At 36.7% G+C, this 15,653-nt stretch overlaps 1 protein-coding gene and 1 long non-coding RNA gene across 10 annotated transcripts in view; one reads left to right on the top strand and one right to left on the bottom strand.

The window, feature by feature from the left end:
• LOC103348804 (uncharacterized) overlaps positions 1-15,653 on the top strand; it is a 38,104-nt gene that overhangs the window by 18,765 nt on the left and 3,686 nt on the right. For both annotated transcript variants that reach the window (XR_007920618.3, XR_016231993.1), the window contains exon 3: positions 13,505-13,632. This is a non-coding gene — a long non-coding RNA (uncharacterized LOC103348804). The remainder of the gene's footprint in view (positions 1-13,504; positions 13,633-15,653) is intronic.
• HECW2 (HECT, C2 and WW domain containing E3 ubiquitin protein ligase 2) overlaps positions 1,285-15,653 on the bottom strand; it is a 452,881-nt gene continuing 438,512 nt past the window's right edge. For all 8 annotated transcript variants that reach the window (XM_089330142.1, XM_089330141.1, XM_051849332.3 and 5 more), the window contains one exon: positions 1,285-7,773. In XM_089330142.1, the coding sequence (XP_089186268.1) occupies positions 7,662-7,773 (112 nt within the window). In that variant the 3' untranslated portion in view covers positions 1,285-7,661. The remainder of the gene's footprint in view (positions 7,774-15,653) is intronic.

The following is a 15,653-nucleotide window of genomic DNA, read 5'->3' as shown; positions in this document are numbered from 1 at the left end:
TTTCCAATCTAAAATAAATAATACTGAGTTTTATGGCACATCTCTTCCATGAACTCTTGACAGTGTTCCTCTTAATTCACTTGAATTAATATAGCTGGTTTTCAGAAAATACTGGGAGGGACCAGCGCTGTAGCATAGAGGGTAAAGCCCCTGCCTGCAGTGCCAGCATCCCATATTGGTGTAGGTTCAAGTCCTGGCTGCTCCACTTCTGATCCAGCTCTCTGCTATGGCCTGGGAAAGCAGTAGAAGATGGCCCAAGTCCTTGGGTGCCTGCACACGTGTACGAGACCCAGAAGTGTCTCCTGGCTCCTGGCTTCGGGTCGGCACAGCTCTGGCCATTGCAGCCATCTGGGGAGTGAACCAGCAAATGGAAGGCCTGCCTCTCTCTCTCTCTCTCTCTCTCTCTGCCTGTCCTCTCTCTGTGTAACTCTTTCAAGTAAAATAAAATAAAATCTTAAAAAAAGAAAATACTGGAAAACAGAGACCATGTTCAAGTGAACCCTTTAGTGACTGATTGTCCTCAAGGTATATATTTACCTTCCTCCCTTCCCCTATCTCTTCCTATTAACTGCCATGTCTCAGTAACACTTTAACTGATCAATTTATTTATACTATCAATCAACTATAAAAGATGATGTCGACTAAATCAAGGGTTTCAAATTGATGACCTACAAGGCAAATTCAATCTGTAGATCTATTTGGTTTGGTTCACGTTGTATTAAAAATATCTGAAACTATCACATAACAATTTGAATTTCTGGATGGCTCTTGAAAAGTCAGATGATCTTCCAATACTGTACCTCAATTTCATGCGGATGGGATCTGCTGGAGCAACTTATTAGAGTTCCTCCTTTAGGTAAAGCCCATCTCTGTTGCTCACACCTAACCAGAGTTTTCTCATTAAATATCTACCTCTCTGGTCCCTGTAGCTGTATGATAATGTGACTTTGGCAGGAAACTGGTATGAGTGGGGGTAGTAGTGGTGGTATATATACTTATGAAGTAAGCATAGGATCAAGATGGCTTAACAAATATTCCCAACCTATGTGAGTTAAGATATTATTATTTGTGTTAATTCATTCTAGTAACATTAATTGGTGGCCTATCACACAGTAAAATAATTTTTGCAGGGATAAAAAATATAGGTTCCTAATTATAAATATCATGAAAAAAGAGCTTCCTGTATTTACAGAGTTGCATATGACCCCTGAAACCTCTTACTCTTATTTTTGTCTTCCTCCTCCTCAGATTTTTTTTCCTCCCCAAAGTATGACAAAATCATACTTTATTTTTTTTAAAGAAGATTTATTTTAGATTAAGTGATTTCATGATGCAACATGGTTTTAAACAAAAATAGAGATCAGTATGAAAATAAAACAAATTGTACACATTAAAATATCTTTCCCTCAAAGCATTTCAGAATCATAAAAAATACAACACAGGAGTCAGGGGTTCAGGTGAGGATAATACAGACTTCCCAGAAAACAAACAACTCATCCACCAGTCAGAGACCTAGCCTCTATAGCATACACATGAAACATTTCTAGGATGTCAACAATCTGCATTATTTGCTTTGGAAAAAAAAATGAATTTAAATCTAAGGTGAAATAAGAGCTGTATAATCTTAATGCTAAAAGCAAATATCTCCCATTATTATTATTATTATCTATTAAAAGTCACATTAAATAAATATGAAACTTAACTCAACTCAACCAAAATAGAAATGGTGCTATTAACTGTGCTACATGGTATAGCAGACATAATGAGTGGGGTTGCTGAAGAGAAATGGAAAGGCTTAAAAAAATACACCACCTGTGCTCTACTGAAGTCTTAGAAATAAATGTGTTTTTTTTTTACAGAGCCTTGGTATTAAAAAGTAAGCATTATTATAAAATTAGAGTAATACTTTCAGTAAGAGGTGAGAGAGATGCATTATTTTTATTCATTTATTTTGGAATGCCTGCATCCCCATTATAAAAACATGTAATCTTATGCACTTTCCAACATATTAACAACCCCACATTTTAATTATATAAAGAGAAATAGGTTGTAATTACATCTTTTAGAGCATTATGACCCTAAAAGAACATTCAGTTCTGTGTGTTTCCTGGTTAATCTTTCCAAGGTATTTCTTAAACATTAGCCATCCTTTTGTACAGAAGGTGACAGTAACCAGAAGTATACTGATGGTTCCTTACCTGCATCAGTAATAGGTGATTCAAATTGAATCATACAACATGCCTATCAACACTCCTTAGGGTTGTAATATCTTAAAAGAAAGTTGAATAGGAAGAGATCACCTGCCCAAGGCCACTAGACTGAAAAGCACATATACATATACATTGGATTCCAAGAAACCATACAACTAGGACTATCCTATCCTGCTGAATTGTTCAATCAGGAAAGCCAATAAATGACCTCGCAGATAAAACCTAACTAAACATATTTTGGTTTCAATTAATTTCAGGTCTCCAATCGCAATTCAGTTAACTTCATTCTTAAGATTTTGCTTTCTAGATTAACAAGGAACATTTAAACCACCAATAGAAACCATGAAAATGTCTCAAAAGAAATTCGAATGTCAAAGTATATCTGCTAAAAACCAAATTAAGCATAATGAAACAAAAGCTCTCTTTCTTTTATTTCACATTGGGTGTTCAATAATAGTAACAATATTAAAAATTCCCAACATATTTTAATCCTAAATTGTGAAATCTCTTGATTGAGATATGGGCATCTTTAACACTTTGGGCTAAATCCATTTTTCAATACAGAAAATGTGAACCTACTGAATTTATAAAATGAGCATATTCCTCACAAAGCAGATTATCAAGCAGTGCCATCACTAGGCAGCATGGCATTCTTTTCCTCAAAGTCAGATACCAAACTAAAGTATGATGATGATACCCCAGCAGCATGCCCAGAGATGATCCTCCCACCCCTCAACCCCTGCTCTACTCCTATCCTTCCCCATTCTTCCACTCCTGGCTCAGAGAGCTGTGATACAGGCAGTGCGCACACTCATTATATCCTTTGTGCCAGCTCCTTGTCATGCAATTAGTGCTCCTGAATCTTGCCAATTAACTAGTAATTAGCATATCATTCTTGGGAGTGTCACAACTGCAGGACTCCTTTCTCTTATACCCCTTTTCATGGGCAGCAGTTGGCCTTATGCTGCAACTCAGAAAGCTTCAGTGTCTCTGGCATTCCTTTGTTTCCCTGCTAGACAAACGGATTTATCCAGAGAATACAATTGAACCAGAAATGAAATGGGTTTTTACAAAATCAGACACTTAATTAGAAGTGATATTCTCATTAAAACTCAGGTCTCATGGAATTATGATAGCTAAGATCGAGAGTGTTGTTACTCATCAACTAAGTCAGAAAGCAGATAACACAGAGCAAGAGGGCCCAAACTCAGACTAGGTTTGGAGACTGGACTCAGCTCTTCTTACGCACATTTTTATAATGCAGAGTTATTGATGCCTTTTTAACGATGGGACAGCATCATCTTCTTGCCTCTGCAGTTTCCTGAATAAGATAAAATTGGAAGGACTCAACATTCTTCATTATAAGATGTTAGCCTATTAAAAATGGTCACATCAGAAATAAAATTTGGGCAGAAAGATAGAAAAAAATCATTTGCATGAATATGAGATCTACAAGGAAGAATAGGGAACCTGCATTGTGGTTCTGTCATCCATATCACGGGAATTCAGCTGTCCAGCCTTTCTGAATACATTCTTATTAAAATTAAAAAAATAAAATAAGGCTTCTTATTAGTGCTGTTTTCCTATTATTTTGTTTGCAAATTATATTTGGGAAAATGGAACTACCATACTATATATAAATCTACCAAAAACAACCAAATTTTGCCTCCTGTTTTTAATTTCTCATGACAAACTATAAAGAGCAAACATTAAGTTTTTGGGGAGTTTTTTCCATGAATGTACTAATTTCTTCATAGGCTGTTCAGATGGTGTTACAATTTAAGTGCGTTTGTTTAGGAAAATGAGTTTGGATAGACAAGGCATTTTGCACTGAAAATGGAGTATACTGGTACAAACACCAGTCCTCACATTTCTCGAGACTAAACAGAATTGTCTACAAAGTCCTAAAACATCCTGCCAGCTATTCTTGAAAATTAGCCTCAACCCAGATGGGACTTGATACTTCTATCATACAAAGCGAGAATCAATAGTCAATGTACCTGAAAGCACTCTGAAACTCCAAGTACTATGCAAACAGATGATACAAGTGCTGTTATTTTTTTGGAATGCATTTTTATCATATCTAATTGTTATGCAAGAGAAACAGATTTTCCTTTGATTACAGAATTTCTACTAAATGATAAAAATTGTGACTACATTCCTCTGACCAAAATCAATTTATTTTGTGTACAAGAGAAATATTTTAACCCCAGAAGTTGTTTTGAGTCAGCAACTGGGATATTTCACATTGAAAACCAAAGGTACATTGTGATTTAGATGAAGGAAACAGAGGGAAATGATCAGATTTGTTTTTTGCCATTGCTTTGATCATTTGAAGATGCTTGTGTTGAGTAGCTCCTTCACTTTTCAGCTCCTATGTACACATTTTAAACCCTCTTGTGTGAATGCACCCTAAGTTTCACCATTTGACAAGTATTGGCACACTATCACATGCCATGAGTTATCAACAGAAATTACATTTATGTGATTTACTTTTTGCCACTCTATCTCCCACAGATGAAGCCATCGTTGAATCTCCTACATGGAATAAGCTGTGTTCTCCTCACTTTTTCAATGTAAAACTTACAAAGTTTTGCTTACACTGCTTTTTTGGAACTTTGGTGTCTTCTCTAGTCAATTGTGAGCTTCTCGAGGGCAGGCTGAGAATCTTGTAGTTCTGTTTTCAGACACAGTGACTGCACAGAGTAAATGCCAGTGGTGTGCCTGTTCTCTTATTCAGGAGATGTTCTGCATATGTGAATAATATTGTGACTGTCTATGGTGGAAGGATCAGCACTTGTGATTTTCTTAAAGCAAATAAGCCCAGTTATCTGGGTTCATAGTCCATAAAAATATTTATGGGTATTTTTAATTATAGAATATATTAAGGTCTAATTTTGTCTGTGGAAATGTTATTTAATATTTTATATGGTTATTGGTTGCCTTTTATTTTACTAATGAATAATAATAGATAAGTTATCATGGTGTTCTGATATGCTAAGCACATCTTTGATAATTCCCAATTTAGAGAATAATATCAACTAGAGGATTGAACTAATTAAGAATGTCTGCATACATTAAAGAGAACAGTTATTTGGGAATAAGTTGGTTGCCTTAACAAAGAAATATATTTGTTAGAAATTATTGAGATACATTTTATTTCAAATCTCTTTTACCTAGCAATATGGCATATGGTAACAAAGTGTCTCAAATCCAAATGAAAGGTAACACAGTCTACCAATGTATTTTTGAAATAAATGCAATTATCTACATCGGTTGCTTAGAGAACACCAGCTCTGAAACATCAAACATGCCATCAGAAACATGATTTTTAAAAAAAGTATGTCAGTGTGTTATAGTATTTGTCTTCATAATGAAAAAATACAAACAAGTAAAAAGTTTTTAAAATTAAATTATACTTATATTCATGATCAATAAGTACAAACTAACATTTCCAGTTAAAATTTTTTTGTCTTCCCCCAATTATGGTATACCAATAAATCTTCCCCTTTTTATTTCCAGATATCTGTAACCTTTTTTTTCTTCTTCAGAACATTCCCCTACACTGAAATATCTGCCTCTAATGCAGGAATGCAACATGAGTGACATTCTTCTTGAAGGTCCCAATAATAAACATAATTTAGCCCACAGGAGAGCAATCAGTTCCTACAAAACACCTAAGCAAACTATGCATATGACCCCTATAAAATATAAGATTGCCAACATCCCATAATGGGAATTCCATGGCTACTTAGAAACATAATTCTTAAAGAAATGTGTAAGCAATGCCTGTAAACCCATAGGCTGGAAAACCGAATGTCAATCCAATGATCCTATTACCCTCAATTTAACTTCACTGTATTGTGCGTCTGATTAGTTATGGCCATATGTTAAGAAATAAACAATGAGGTGGGGTAATCCCAAAAGCAATTAAAACAGGATATACCCTGTCATAAAATTAAGCAGAAATAAGGTTACTGATGTCATGCAGTTTTAAAGATTCCATAGAAAAACTGTTTCCTGATATTGATAAGAAAACTATGCATCAGTGAAAATGCAGGCTTAGAAATATAGTGCTAAGAGTTTCAATTCGTGATGTCTTCACTGATGAGAGAAAATGGGATTCTTATTACTAAAGAGAACTGATCTCCTCAGTGTTGCTGATGGCTCCCTAACTGAGCTCAGTGTTTAATGATGCTGTACAAATAAAAAGCAGTGGGGAAAATACGAAATATCAGTATTAAATGCCATCCGGTAAAGTATCTGATGGATGGAAGAGAGTCTAATGCATTTTAAATAAATGCATATCATACTATCACATATAGTGAGTCTTAAAAAATTATTACTTAGATGCACAGTCCTTGTAGTGGTAGACATGGCACTGTGAAGAAAGTTTGATTTAGAAGCTATTTTCTATTATACTTGTCAAGTGATGGAGTTGCTGTTACTCACATTGTAATATCCCTCAACTTTGGTACATTCAGTGCAAAATATTTCGGGGAGTTTTTTAACCTTTATAAAAATAAAAGGCCCTTTTGTTCCCTTGAGAGTGCTTAAAAGAATACACACTAGTATGATGCCCGAGTAAGCGTGGAACATGGAAATGAAACAGGTTATACATACAGTATAATAGGTAGGTTCTTATATACATCTTAAAGAACATAAATATAATGAACCTATTAAAAAATGAACTCACCGTGTACTTTTTCCTGATATGCTGTGATTAATTGCTAGTTATATTTAATTTTTTCATGCATTATAAAGCATAAAATCTGTCATTAGTAATTCATTGAATAAGTTTGTCTTCACTCATAATTACACATATACCACTTGCATATACATTGTCACAGACCACCTTATTGCAAATCTTTTAAGTTACCTCATAATGATGGTTTCATTTTCACTCGTGTCCCATGAAAGCTGAAACCTATGGTGCACACCATGCAGGCACTCATAAGCAAGAAAAGAATATTCTGTTTATAACTTAGGGCTTAACTGAATGTACTTTCATGAAATATAGCTGTTTTTATTATATTATATAACTTGCACTAATTTGGAGAGTGGGCCAAGTGCTGCCAGTTTGGCTTGAAGCATGTTCAAGGGTAAGTTTCAAGATTCTCCTGAGTCCCTAAAAATTACCATGGAACTAGCTGATCATGTACAGGTTCATCTGTGTCTTGGAACATAACAAATGGAAAAAGTTTGGCAGTCAAGAACTGTTGATTGAAAGACTGTTGGGCTGTTCCCTGGGCATCAAGCTCACCCAAATCCTAGCAAGAAGACTCATCACCAGTCCTCAAATGTGATAGGACGCATGTTCCTGCAATATAACAGCACTCAGCTTCACTCCAATTGAAGCGCACTCTTGAAACCAATGTTCATTAATTCTTCTAAAGGGCAGTTCCCAAAATTGCTGAAATTACATAAAGAGCTGGGCATTGTGCTTCCAGGTCACTCAAGTCCAAAGGTACTGGTCTCTTCAACTGCTGTCAAGAGTTTTTCATAAAGCATGGAAAAGGATGGATATGGGGGCAGATCCAGACGGTTAAAACAAGTATGAGCCCTGCAAACAGAAGAAGCAAAACACAGTTTAGAACAATTCAAGTGAAGAGAGAATTGTGTGTGGATGTCTATCTTCCTGTTCAAATTCATTTGTTGTCAATTTTCACATTTGTTTTGGAAAAACTTTAAAAACATTTGGCTTTTAGAATTCAGAATTTGATTTCTATAAGAGAAATAGAATATTTAAAAATATTTTGGGGGCAGGCGTTTGGTGTGTCAGTTAAATTGCTGCTTAGGCTACTCACATCCAAATCCCAGCTACATTTCTGATTCCAGTTTCATGCTCATTCACACCATGGGAGGAAGTAGGTAATGATTCGTGTGTTTGGGTCCTTGCTACCCATATAGGAAACCCAGATTGAATTCCAGGTTCCTGGCTTTGGCCTGGCCAGTCCTGGCTGCTGCAGGCATTTGGGAAGTAAATCAGCAGGTAGAAGAACTCTTTGTCTAATCTGTTTGTCTCTGCCTTTCAGATTAAAAATAGTATACATTTTTTCTTTATATTTTCACAACCACCAAAAAGCTGTATCACATAAGACTTGTATAGTTACCATTTGTTGAGTTGTCCAAGAGTCACAAAGCTAAGGTTGGTGTTGTGTTTCTCTTTGGTGATAGATTTTTTTTAAAGACTTGTTTGTAAATAAATAAATGTGTGTGTGTGTGTGTGTGTGTGTGTGTATAAAACTCACTTTCAGAGATGGCATTGATGAAAATGTCATCTCTCAGACAATCTGCATTTTATACTGTAGAGCAATAAGTGTCCCTGAGGAACCACCTTATGGCCTGGAGCTTGGGAAACTTCATGGCTGGCCTTTTCTGCCTGGCAGTAGACCATTGTTATCTCTTTGAATCCTGTGTATAATCTGTTTTCTCCCCAATTCCCAAAGCAAAAAATGACCATTTAAATCATTCTATTAAGTATTATTATTTAGAAATACCCCCACCTTTTGCCAAGATAGGAAAAAAATATGTTTTCCTGTTATTTGCACCTGAATCACAATAAGAAATGACAGTCTCCAAATAGCACATCTTATCAGAAAGCCAATCTGCACTTTTGACATGGAATAGGAAACGTTCTATTCTGAATGTACAACAGCTTGTTTGTGGGAGCTACATGATTTCGACTCCTGAAATAATATGAAATTTCAAAAACCATGATTACTTAGACTATTTCAACAAAGTCACATTCTTAAATTTTTATTCTTCTAAATCATTTTTACTTATGAAGTAAACATGATTAATATCCAAATATATAGTGCAGAATAGTGGGATGATCAGAGGTTTGGAGTTGGACAGACTTTGGTTTGAATTCTAGCTCTACCAGTCAGCTGTATGATTTACAGTGAATTATAAAAACTTTGAGCTTCAGTTTTCTTACCTGCAAAAGTACACTAATTTCATTTGTGTCAGAAGGATGCAAGGGTTAAATGAAATAACAGAAAAATGCTTAATAGGGTATCTATAGTGTTTAATCAATTAACAATAAATGTATTGTTAAATTTTATTCCCATCAGAATTATTTACTCTCACTGCCTTCAGTACATTGCCAAAAGTTCATAGTGACTCATGCAAGCTATAAAATAATACAGCAGGTGTGTGGCCATATGGAATAGAAATAAGAATGTGAAGGGACTCTGTTATAAGAATACCAGTGTTAGGACATAGAGGTAGAATCTGAATTTATCATTTCTATTACTACAAATTCTGGGATACACTGGTGTAAATGATTTAATTACTCTTTGATAGAAGAATTGCATTTACTATTGTCATTTTACCTCATTATATTGGAACCCAACCCCTAGACCTAAAGGAAAAGTGTTTACATCTTTTAAAATTCAACTAGTAATTTAGTAAAGACTTGGCATGGTCTGAAATCCATCTTTTATGAAACATGGGATAAAAATATTACATGAAGTTTTTATCTCTATAAGGGGAAGTAAGGAAGAAGCATGGAAGTGAAACATATTTTGAATAGAATTCTGTGCTATACACATGCTTTATGCTCTAAATATGTAACATTCATTATCCCATTAAACTAACAGATGGTACCTCATTATGAATTTTCATTTATTTGTCACCAAAGTAAAGCATCTTTTCTCAAGATCACTTGTTTCATTTCCTGCTATATGATCTATATGCTCATCTCTTAGCCTGTTTATTTTTTTGTTTCAAATTTTTTTGTTGTGGGCTGGCACTGTGGCGCAGTGGGTTAAAGCCTTGGCCTGAAGTGCCAACACCCCATATGGGTGCCAGTTCTAGTCCCGGCTGCTCCTCTTCCGATCCAGCTCTCTGCTGTGGCCTGGGATAGCAGTAGAAGATGGCCCAAGTCCTTAGTCCTTAGATATTAGCAATTCTGCTAATATCTTAAGGAATCACCATACTTTTTTTTCAGTCTCTCCACTGCATCTGCGTGGGAGACCTGGAGGAAACTCCTGGCTCCTGGCTCCCGGCTTCAGATCGGCACAGCTCCAGCCGTTAAGGCATCTGGGGAGTGAACTAGCAGATGGAAGACCCTTCTCTCTCTGTCTCTACCTCTCTCTGTAACTTTATCTTTCAAATAAAAATAAAATCTAAAAATATTTACTGTTGTAAAATATATATAACATAAAACAGCATTGTAACCATTTATATGTGCACTCTTCTGAGGCATTAAGCACATTCATATTCTTCAACAACCATCACCATGGTCCATCTCTAGAACTTTATCATCTTAAAAAACTAACACTCCATACCCAACACTGGTAACTCCCACATGTCACCCTTCCCAATCCCTGGAAACTACCACTCTCCTTTTTGTCTCTACAATTTCAACTGCCCTGTGTACCAAATATAAGTGGATTCTTAAAACACTTTCTATTGTGACTAGCTTATTTCACTTAGCATATGTGTTCAAGGTTCCTGTTGTTGCACGGGTCAGAATTTTCTTTCTTTCTAAGGCTGAATAAATATTCCATGTATATTTACCATATTTTTTTTATCCATTCATCCACTGATAGACATAGACTGTTTCTACCTTGTGGCTATTGTGAATTGTGCCGCTGTGAACATGGGTGTACAAATATCTGTTCAGGTCCCTGTTTTCAATTTGGTGGGGGGTGGGGCGGTGGCTGGGTTAATATCCAGAAGTAGAATTGACAGGTTATATGGGAATTCTGCTAATATCTTAAGGAATCACCATACTTTTTTTTCAGACTGGTTTACCATTTTATATTCTCACCAACAGTGCAGAAGGGTTTCAATTTCTCTATATCCTCATTAACTTTTTTTTGTTTTTCCATTTTTCAGAATAGTAGCCATCCTAATGAATATGAAGCCCATTTATCTTTTAAAGTCTAAGGATTTCCTATTGATTTATATAAATGCTATAAATAAAGAGACCCTCACTATTGAATTTGAAAAAGCAAGCTGTCATAAATTCTACAATTGCAAGGAATGAATTCTGTCTCTAACCTAAGGAAGCCTGGATGCAGATCCTTCCCTAGCTGAGCCTCCAGTGAGAATGCAGTCCAGCATTCACCCTGGTTTCAACCTGTGACACCAAATAGAAGGCCCAGCTGAGCTGGCCCTGGGCTCCTGTCCCATGAAACACTGAGATGATAAACATGTGTTTTTGTAAGCTGCTAAATCTGTGGTAATTTGTTTTGCAGTGATAGAAACACTAGTAACAGGTCTTAACATAGTTGAACAGTCCAAGAAGAGGTGGTAAATGTGATGATACTTGTGACATAACAGTCATCTGTCCAGGACAAATGGTAAAGCAAAGCGGGGAGGAAGCAGCTGTCCTTTCATTCTGCCAGGTTTCTGAGTGATTAACAGGAACTCTGTGTAACTCCTTGCAGTTTCTGGAGTATCCTTACAGATGCTAGAGTACTTTATCCAGGAAATCTACAAGCCTGGGTACTGGTTTCTGCTCTCAGCACAACAGGAAGGACTGTCCAGGTTTTTTTTCTCCTCTTCAGTCATAAGACATCATCTCTGTCACTGATTCACAAGCTAAGGCTATCACTGCTTCTTAAATGACCTCTGGTTGTATAAAATATGGTTAGCACAATATAATTCTCCTTCTGAATCAACCAAACAGCTCTTCTGGAAAAATGTTTCATGAGAATGCAGCAGGCATATATTGTGGAAGGGGAAACTCTATGGAAAGAATAAAGGTCAAGCTGAATCAGAGGCTAAACCAAGAATATAATCTCAACTATGGGTCTCCTAGGGGAAGTCCAACATTAAACTGAAAGCAGGCAGAGTGATGCTCACTTCTCCATCCTTTTACTTCTGCAGGCTGGAGTATTCATTTCATTCCACTCCTGAATCTGAACTGCTAGTTCTTAGCATCCTATGAGATTACATAAACTTTGAGGACAGAGATTTGCAAAATAAAGTTTCAGATATATTTTAGATGAACGACTCAATCACAATATGTAGTTTCTCTGGGAAAAATGACTGAATGACTGAGTCTGGGTCAGCCCAGAAAACCCTGGGAGATACCAGGGGATTTTTAAGTAATCAAACCATCTAGTTCAATCTTAGGCTTGCCAGAATGCAGATACTCAGATGGGTATTTCAGAATGCCACAGATTCACTGGAGGAGCTTGTTTACAATGGAGATGTTTGGTGGTACTCTAATTCAGAAGGTCTGGAGGTGGGCCTGGGGATCTGCACCTGAACAATCCAAGTGACTCTGACACAGGCAGTCTCCACCATTGGAAAGACATCAAGTGGATTAGAAATAAAATATCTACATTGGATATTCACACCAGCATTCTGTGTGCCTGCAAAAGTTTCAAAACTGCTTATAAATAAGACAGCATTGCTAATAAGGAAATTGAGGAATAGTGCGGTTAAATAAATTGCCCAATGTTTACCATCAACTGACTGTATAAGCCAAGAACAGGAAGAAAAAAAAAGGGCAAAACAAAACACAATTCTCTGAGGCTTTTCACACTCCCACCCCCGCCCCATTCCATGTCCTAAGAAAACTCTAGCAGCAAATAATGGGAGGGCCCTTGGACTGTGTTGGTATTGGCAGCAAAAGTGCATCCAGCTATTCAGTCTCAATAAAAGAACATTCTTCAAATCTCTAGAAGCGAGTCACACTAAAGCTATGATGAGTTTGCCTTACTTTAATTTATGCAGCCAGAACCACTCAAGGAGAGCGGGTCTGAACCCATCTTTGGGAAATCATGCTGGCATTACTATCAAGAAGACTTGAAACCATCCAGACATCTGGTCTGACTTCATAGATTCTTGATGCTTTCTGGATTCTTCAAGATCTCATGCTTACCCTCTCTTTTTCTTACAGATTGACAAGTAAATTATCCAAACCAGTGAAACAAGTATCTCAGTTACATTTTCATGACTTGGTTAATTGATTAATATCTCTCTCTCTCTCTCTGTGTGTATGTGTGTGTGTGTGTGTGACAGAGACAGAGAATGTACTTTCTCATTCACTTATTTCCCCTTTTCCTGGAAATAATTCTTGGTACCTTATAAACACTGAAAATATAAGATAAACGAGATTACAATCAAAGTTTTAAAATGATGAGAAAGGATTAGTACATCGTAACTTCATTTTATCTAGTAGATGCAGCCCTAGAATATCTTTGCCTCACATAAATCCTTTTTATTTGCATTGTAATTGAGAAAATATCAACACTCTCATTTTCAACTGGCAATGGTGTATAACTCTTCTGATTTTAGTTTTCTTACTCCTATTTCCACCTCTTCATCAGGTAATTTGTAAACCAAAAACAAATACTCAGTGACTGCACATGCGGCATTGAGCTGTCCCCTGATACATGAGGATGAAAAGCCTGATTTCTGTCCTCAGGAGTTTACCTTTTGGCAGCAACATACACAGGTAAATATGCCAGCATGGCTCTGCACTGGGGGATCTTCCTGAGGTGAGTGGGCACTGAATCCAGCCTTCCATTGGCTCTGCTCACCAAACCACACACACGAGCTCACAGCTGTGTTTCTCCAGAGACTATGAGACTTCATTTAACACAAAAGGGTCTATGGGCTACTAGTGGACTGCACACGGTTATGTGACACTGAATTACAAGTCGACAGTGTGGTCAGAGGAGGCTTTATAGAGGATTCTATCTGTACTGAGCCTTGAAGGATTTGTATGTGAGCAGGGTTTCTCTGGATCAACAACAAGGAGAAGGATGTTCCCAGCAGATGGCCGGAAGTGTGAGAAAGCATTGCATCATCAGGAAACCTGGGAAGTGCAAGTGTTCAGGTGACAGGAGCCAAAACTGGACCTGAGGCCAGATGGGGAGGCAGGGCCATGTGAGGAAGTGATCATGGAAAGACCTTTTCCATTTATTTCATGGATGAAAGGGGGCTAAATAACTGGATGTACAGAGTAGGATGGCAGAGGTGCCATTATACAAGGCAGAGCATATAGGGAACCCACAGGTGATAAATTCAGAGCCTGTAATCAGCATGAAAAAAAACCAGTGTTACCAATCACACAGAGTGACAAATCCAATTAAAGTAATAACTAACAGAATTAAAGGTATAACTTCTGTGAGGATTTTAAAAATGTTTATAATTTTTCTAATATCTTCATTAATATCTCCTTAGTCCATGGTTGACAGCAGAATTCCTGCTAAGAGTAGGTCACAAATATTTGTGTAACCAATGGTGGCACAACACAATCTTGATCTTTACCAGGTGTTCAATAAACTTAAACTAATGGAAAGGAATTCTATGGTACATACTATTCCAGCTACTCATTTGTCATATACCATTTGGTGGCCAATGACATTGTTGATCTGCTCATGAAAAGTTCTATTCCTTCCTTCCTTGTGTTTTAAGGCCCACATGGACAGAGATCAGTTTATAACTCCCACAGGCACAGGTTTTTCATATATTAAATGCATGATGAGTACCTATAGTATCTATTCCTCTATAAAGGAATTAGACCTGTGAACTAACTAATGTCTTATTTCTTATTTCAATGTCCCACACTAAGCCACCTTGGTGAAAATGTACCGAAATCTATAAATACAGTACAGAATGCTCCTATAGTGGGAATTCCTATACCTGGGGTATATAACAGAAGAAATTCTTAGAAATATGCATTCTTCAGTGGGTAATTTCTTTACCTGTCACTGGGTTTATGGAAAGATGAAGAGTAAATACTTTTAAAATGTCAGAATCTAAATTTAACAGAAAAAGTCTAGTGTGAACAGGTTCAGGAATGGGAACTCTTGGAAGTCTAAACAAAATATAAATATCCAGAGTGGATGTAGCACATTTCTCATGTATATAATGGTTGTAAAATATCATGCCAGCCCTGAAGGTTAGATATTAAGAGCAATAGTAATAATAGCTACATTCATTGAATGATGTGTTAGGCCTCATTTTAAGGATATTGCATGTGTTATTTAATTTACAAAAGTAGTTTATAAGGTAAATAAAAGGGGTCTTCAAAAACTTCATGAAAAATAGAATAACAAGATAAATTTATTTTGAGGCAATGGTTTAGTACAGCAGTTAAGGTTGCTGCTTTGCATCCCATATGGGAGTGCTTGGCTTTGACTCAAGTCTAGGCACTGCTCCCAATTCCAGCTTCCTGCTATGGTGCACCCTGGGAAGCAGAGTTTTGGCTCCTGCTTGGCCCAGCCATGGGGCTGCTGTGGGCAACTGGGGAGTAAACCAGCAGTGAATCTGGGAGAATTCTGTCTTTCTGTCTCTCTCTCTCTTTGCCTTTCAAGTAAACATAAATAACAATTGAAAAATTATTTTGATGCAAAAAATTTTGAAATCCACAAATAGTTTTGTCATAATATGTATTTTTCATGAAGTTTTTGAAGACCTCTTGTCCTGTGTTTCAGATGAGAATACAGAGACATAAAAGTAATTTGAAAG

This window comes from Oryctolagus cuniculus, chromosome 3 (genome assembly GCF_051225735.1).
Source record: "Oryctolagus cuniculus isolate XC-2025 breed Fujian yellow rabbit chromosome 3, ASM5122573v1, whole genome shotgun sequence".
Lineage (NCBI taxonomy): Eukaryota > Metazoa > Chordata > Mammalia > Lagomorpha > Leporidae > Oryctolagus > Oryctolagus cuniculus.
This window is presented reverse-complemented; position numbering and strand designations above follow the sequence as displayed.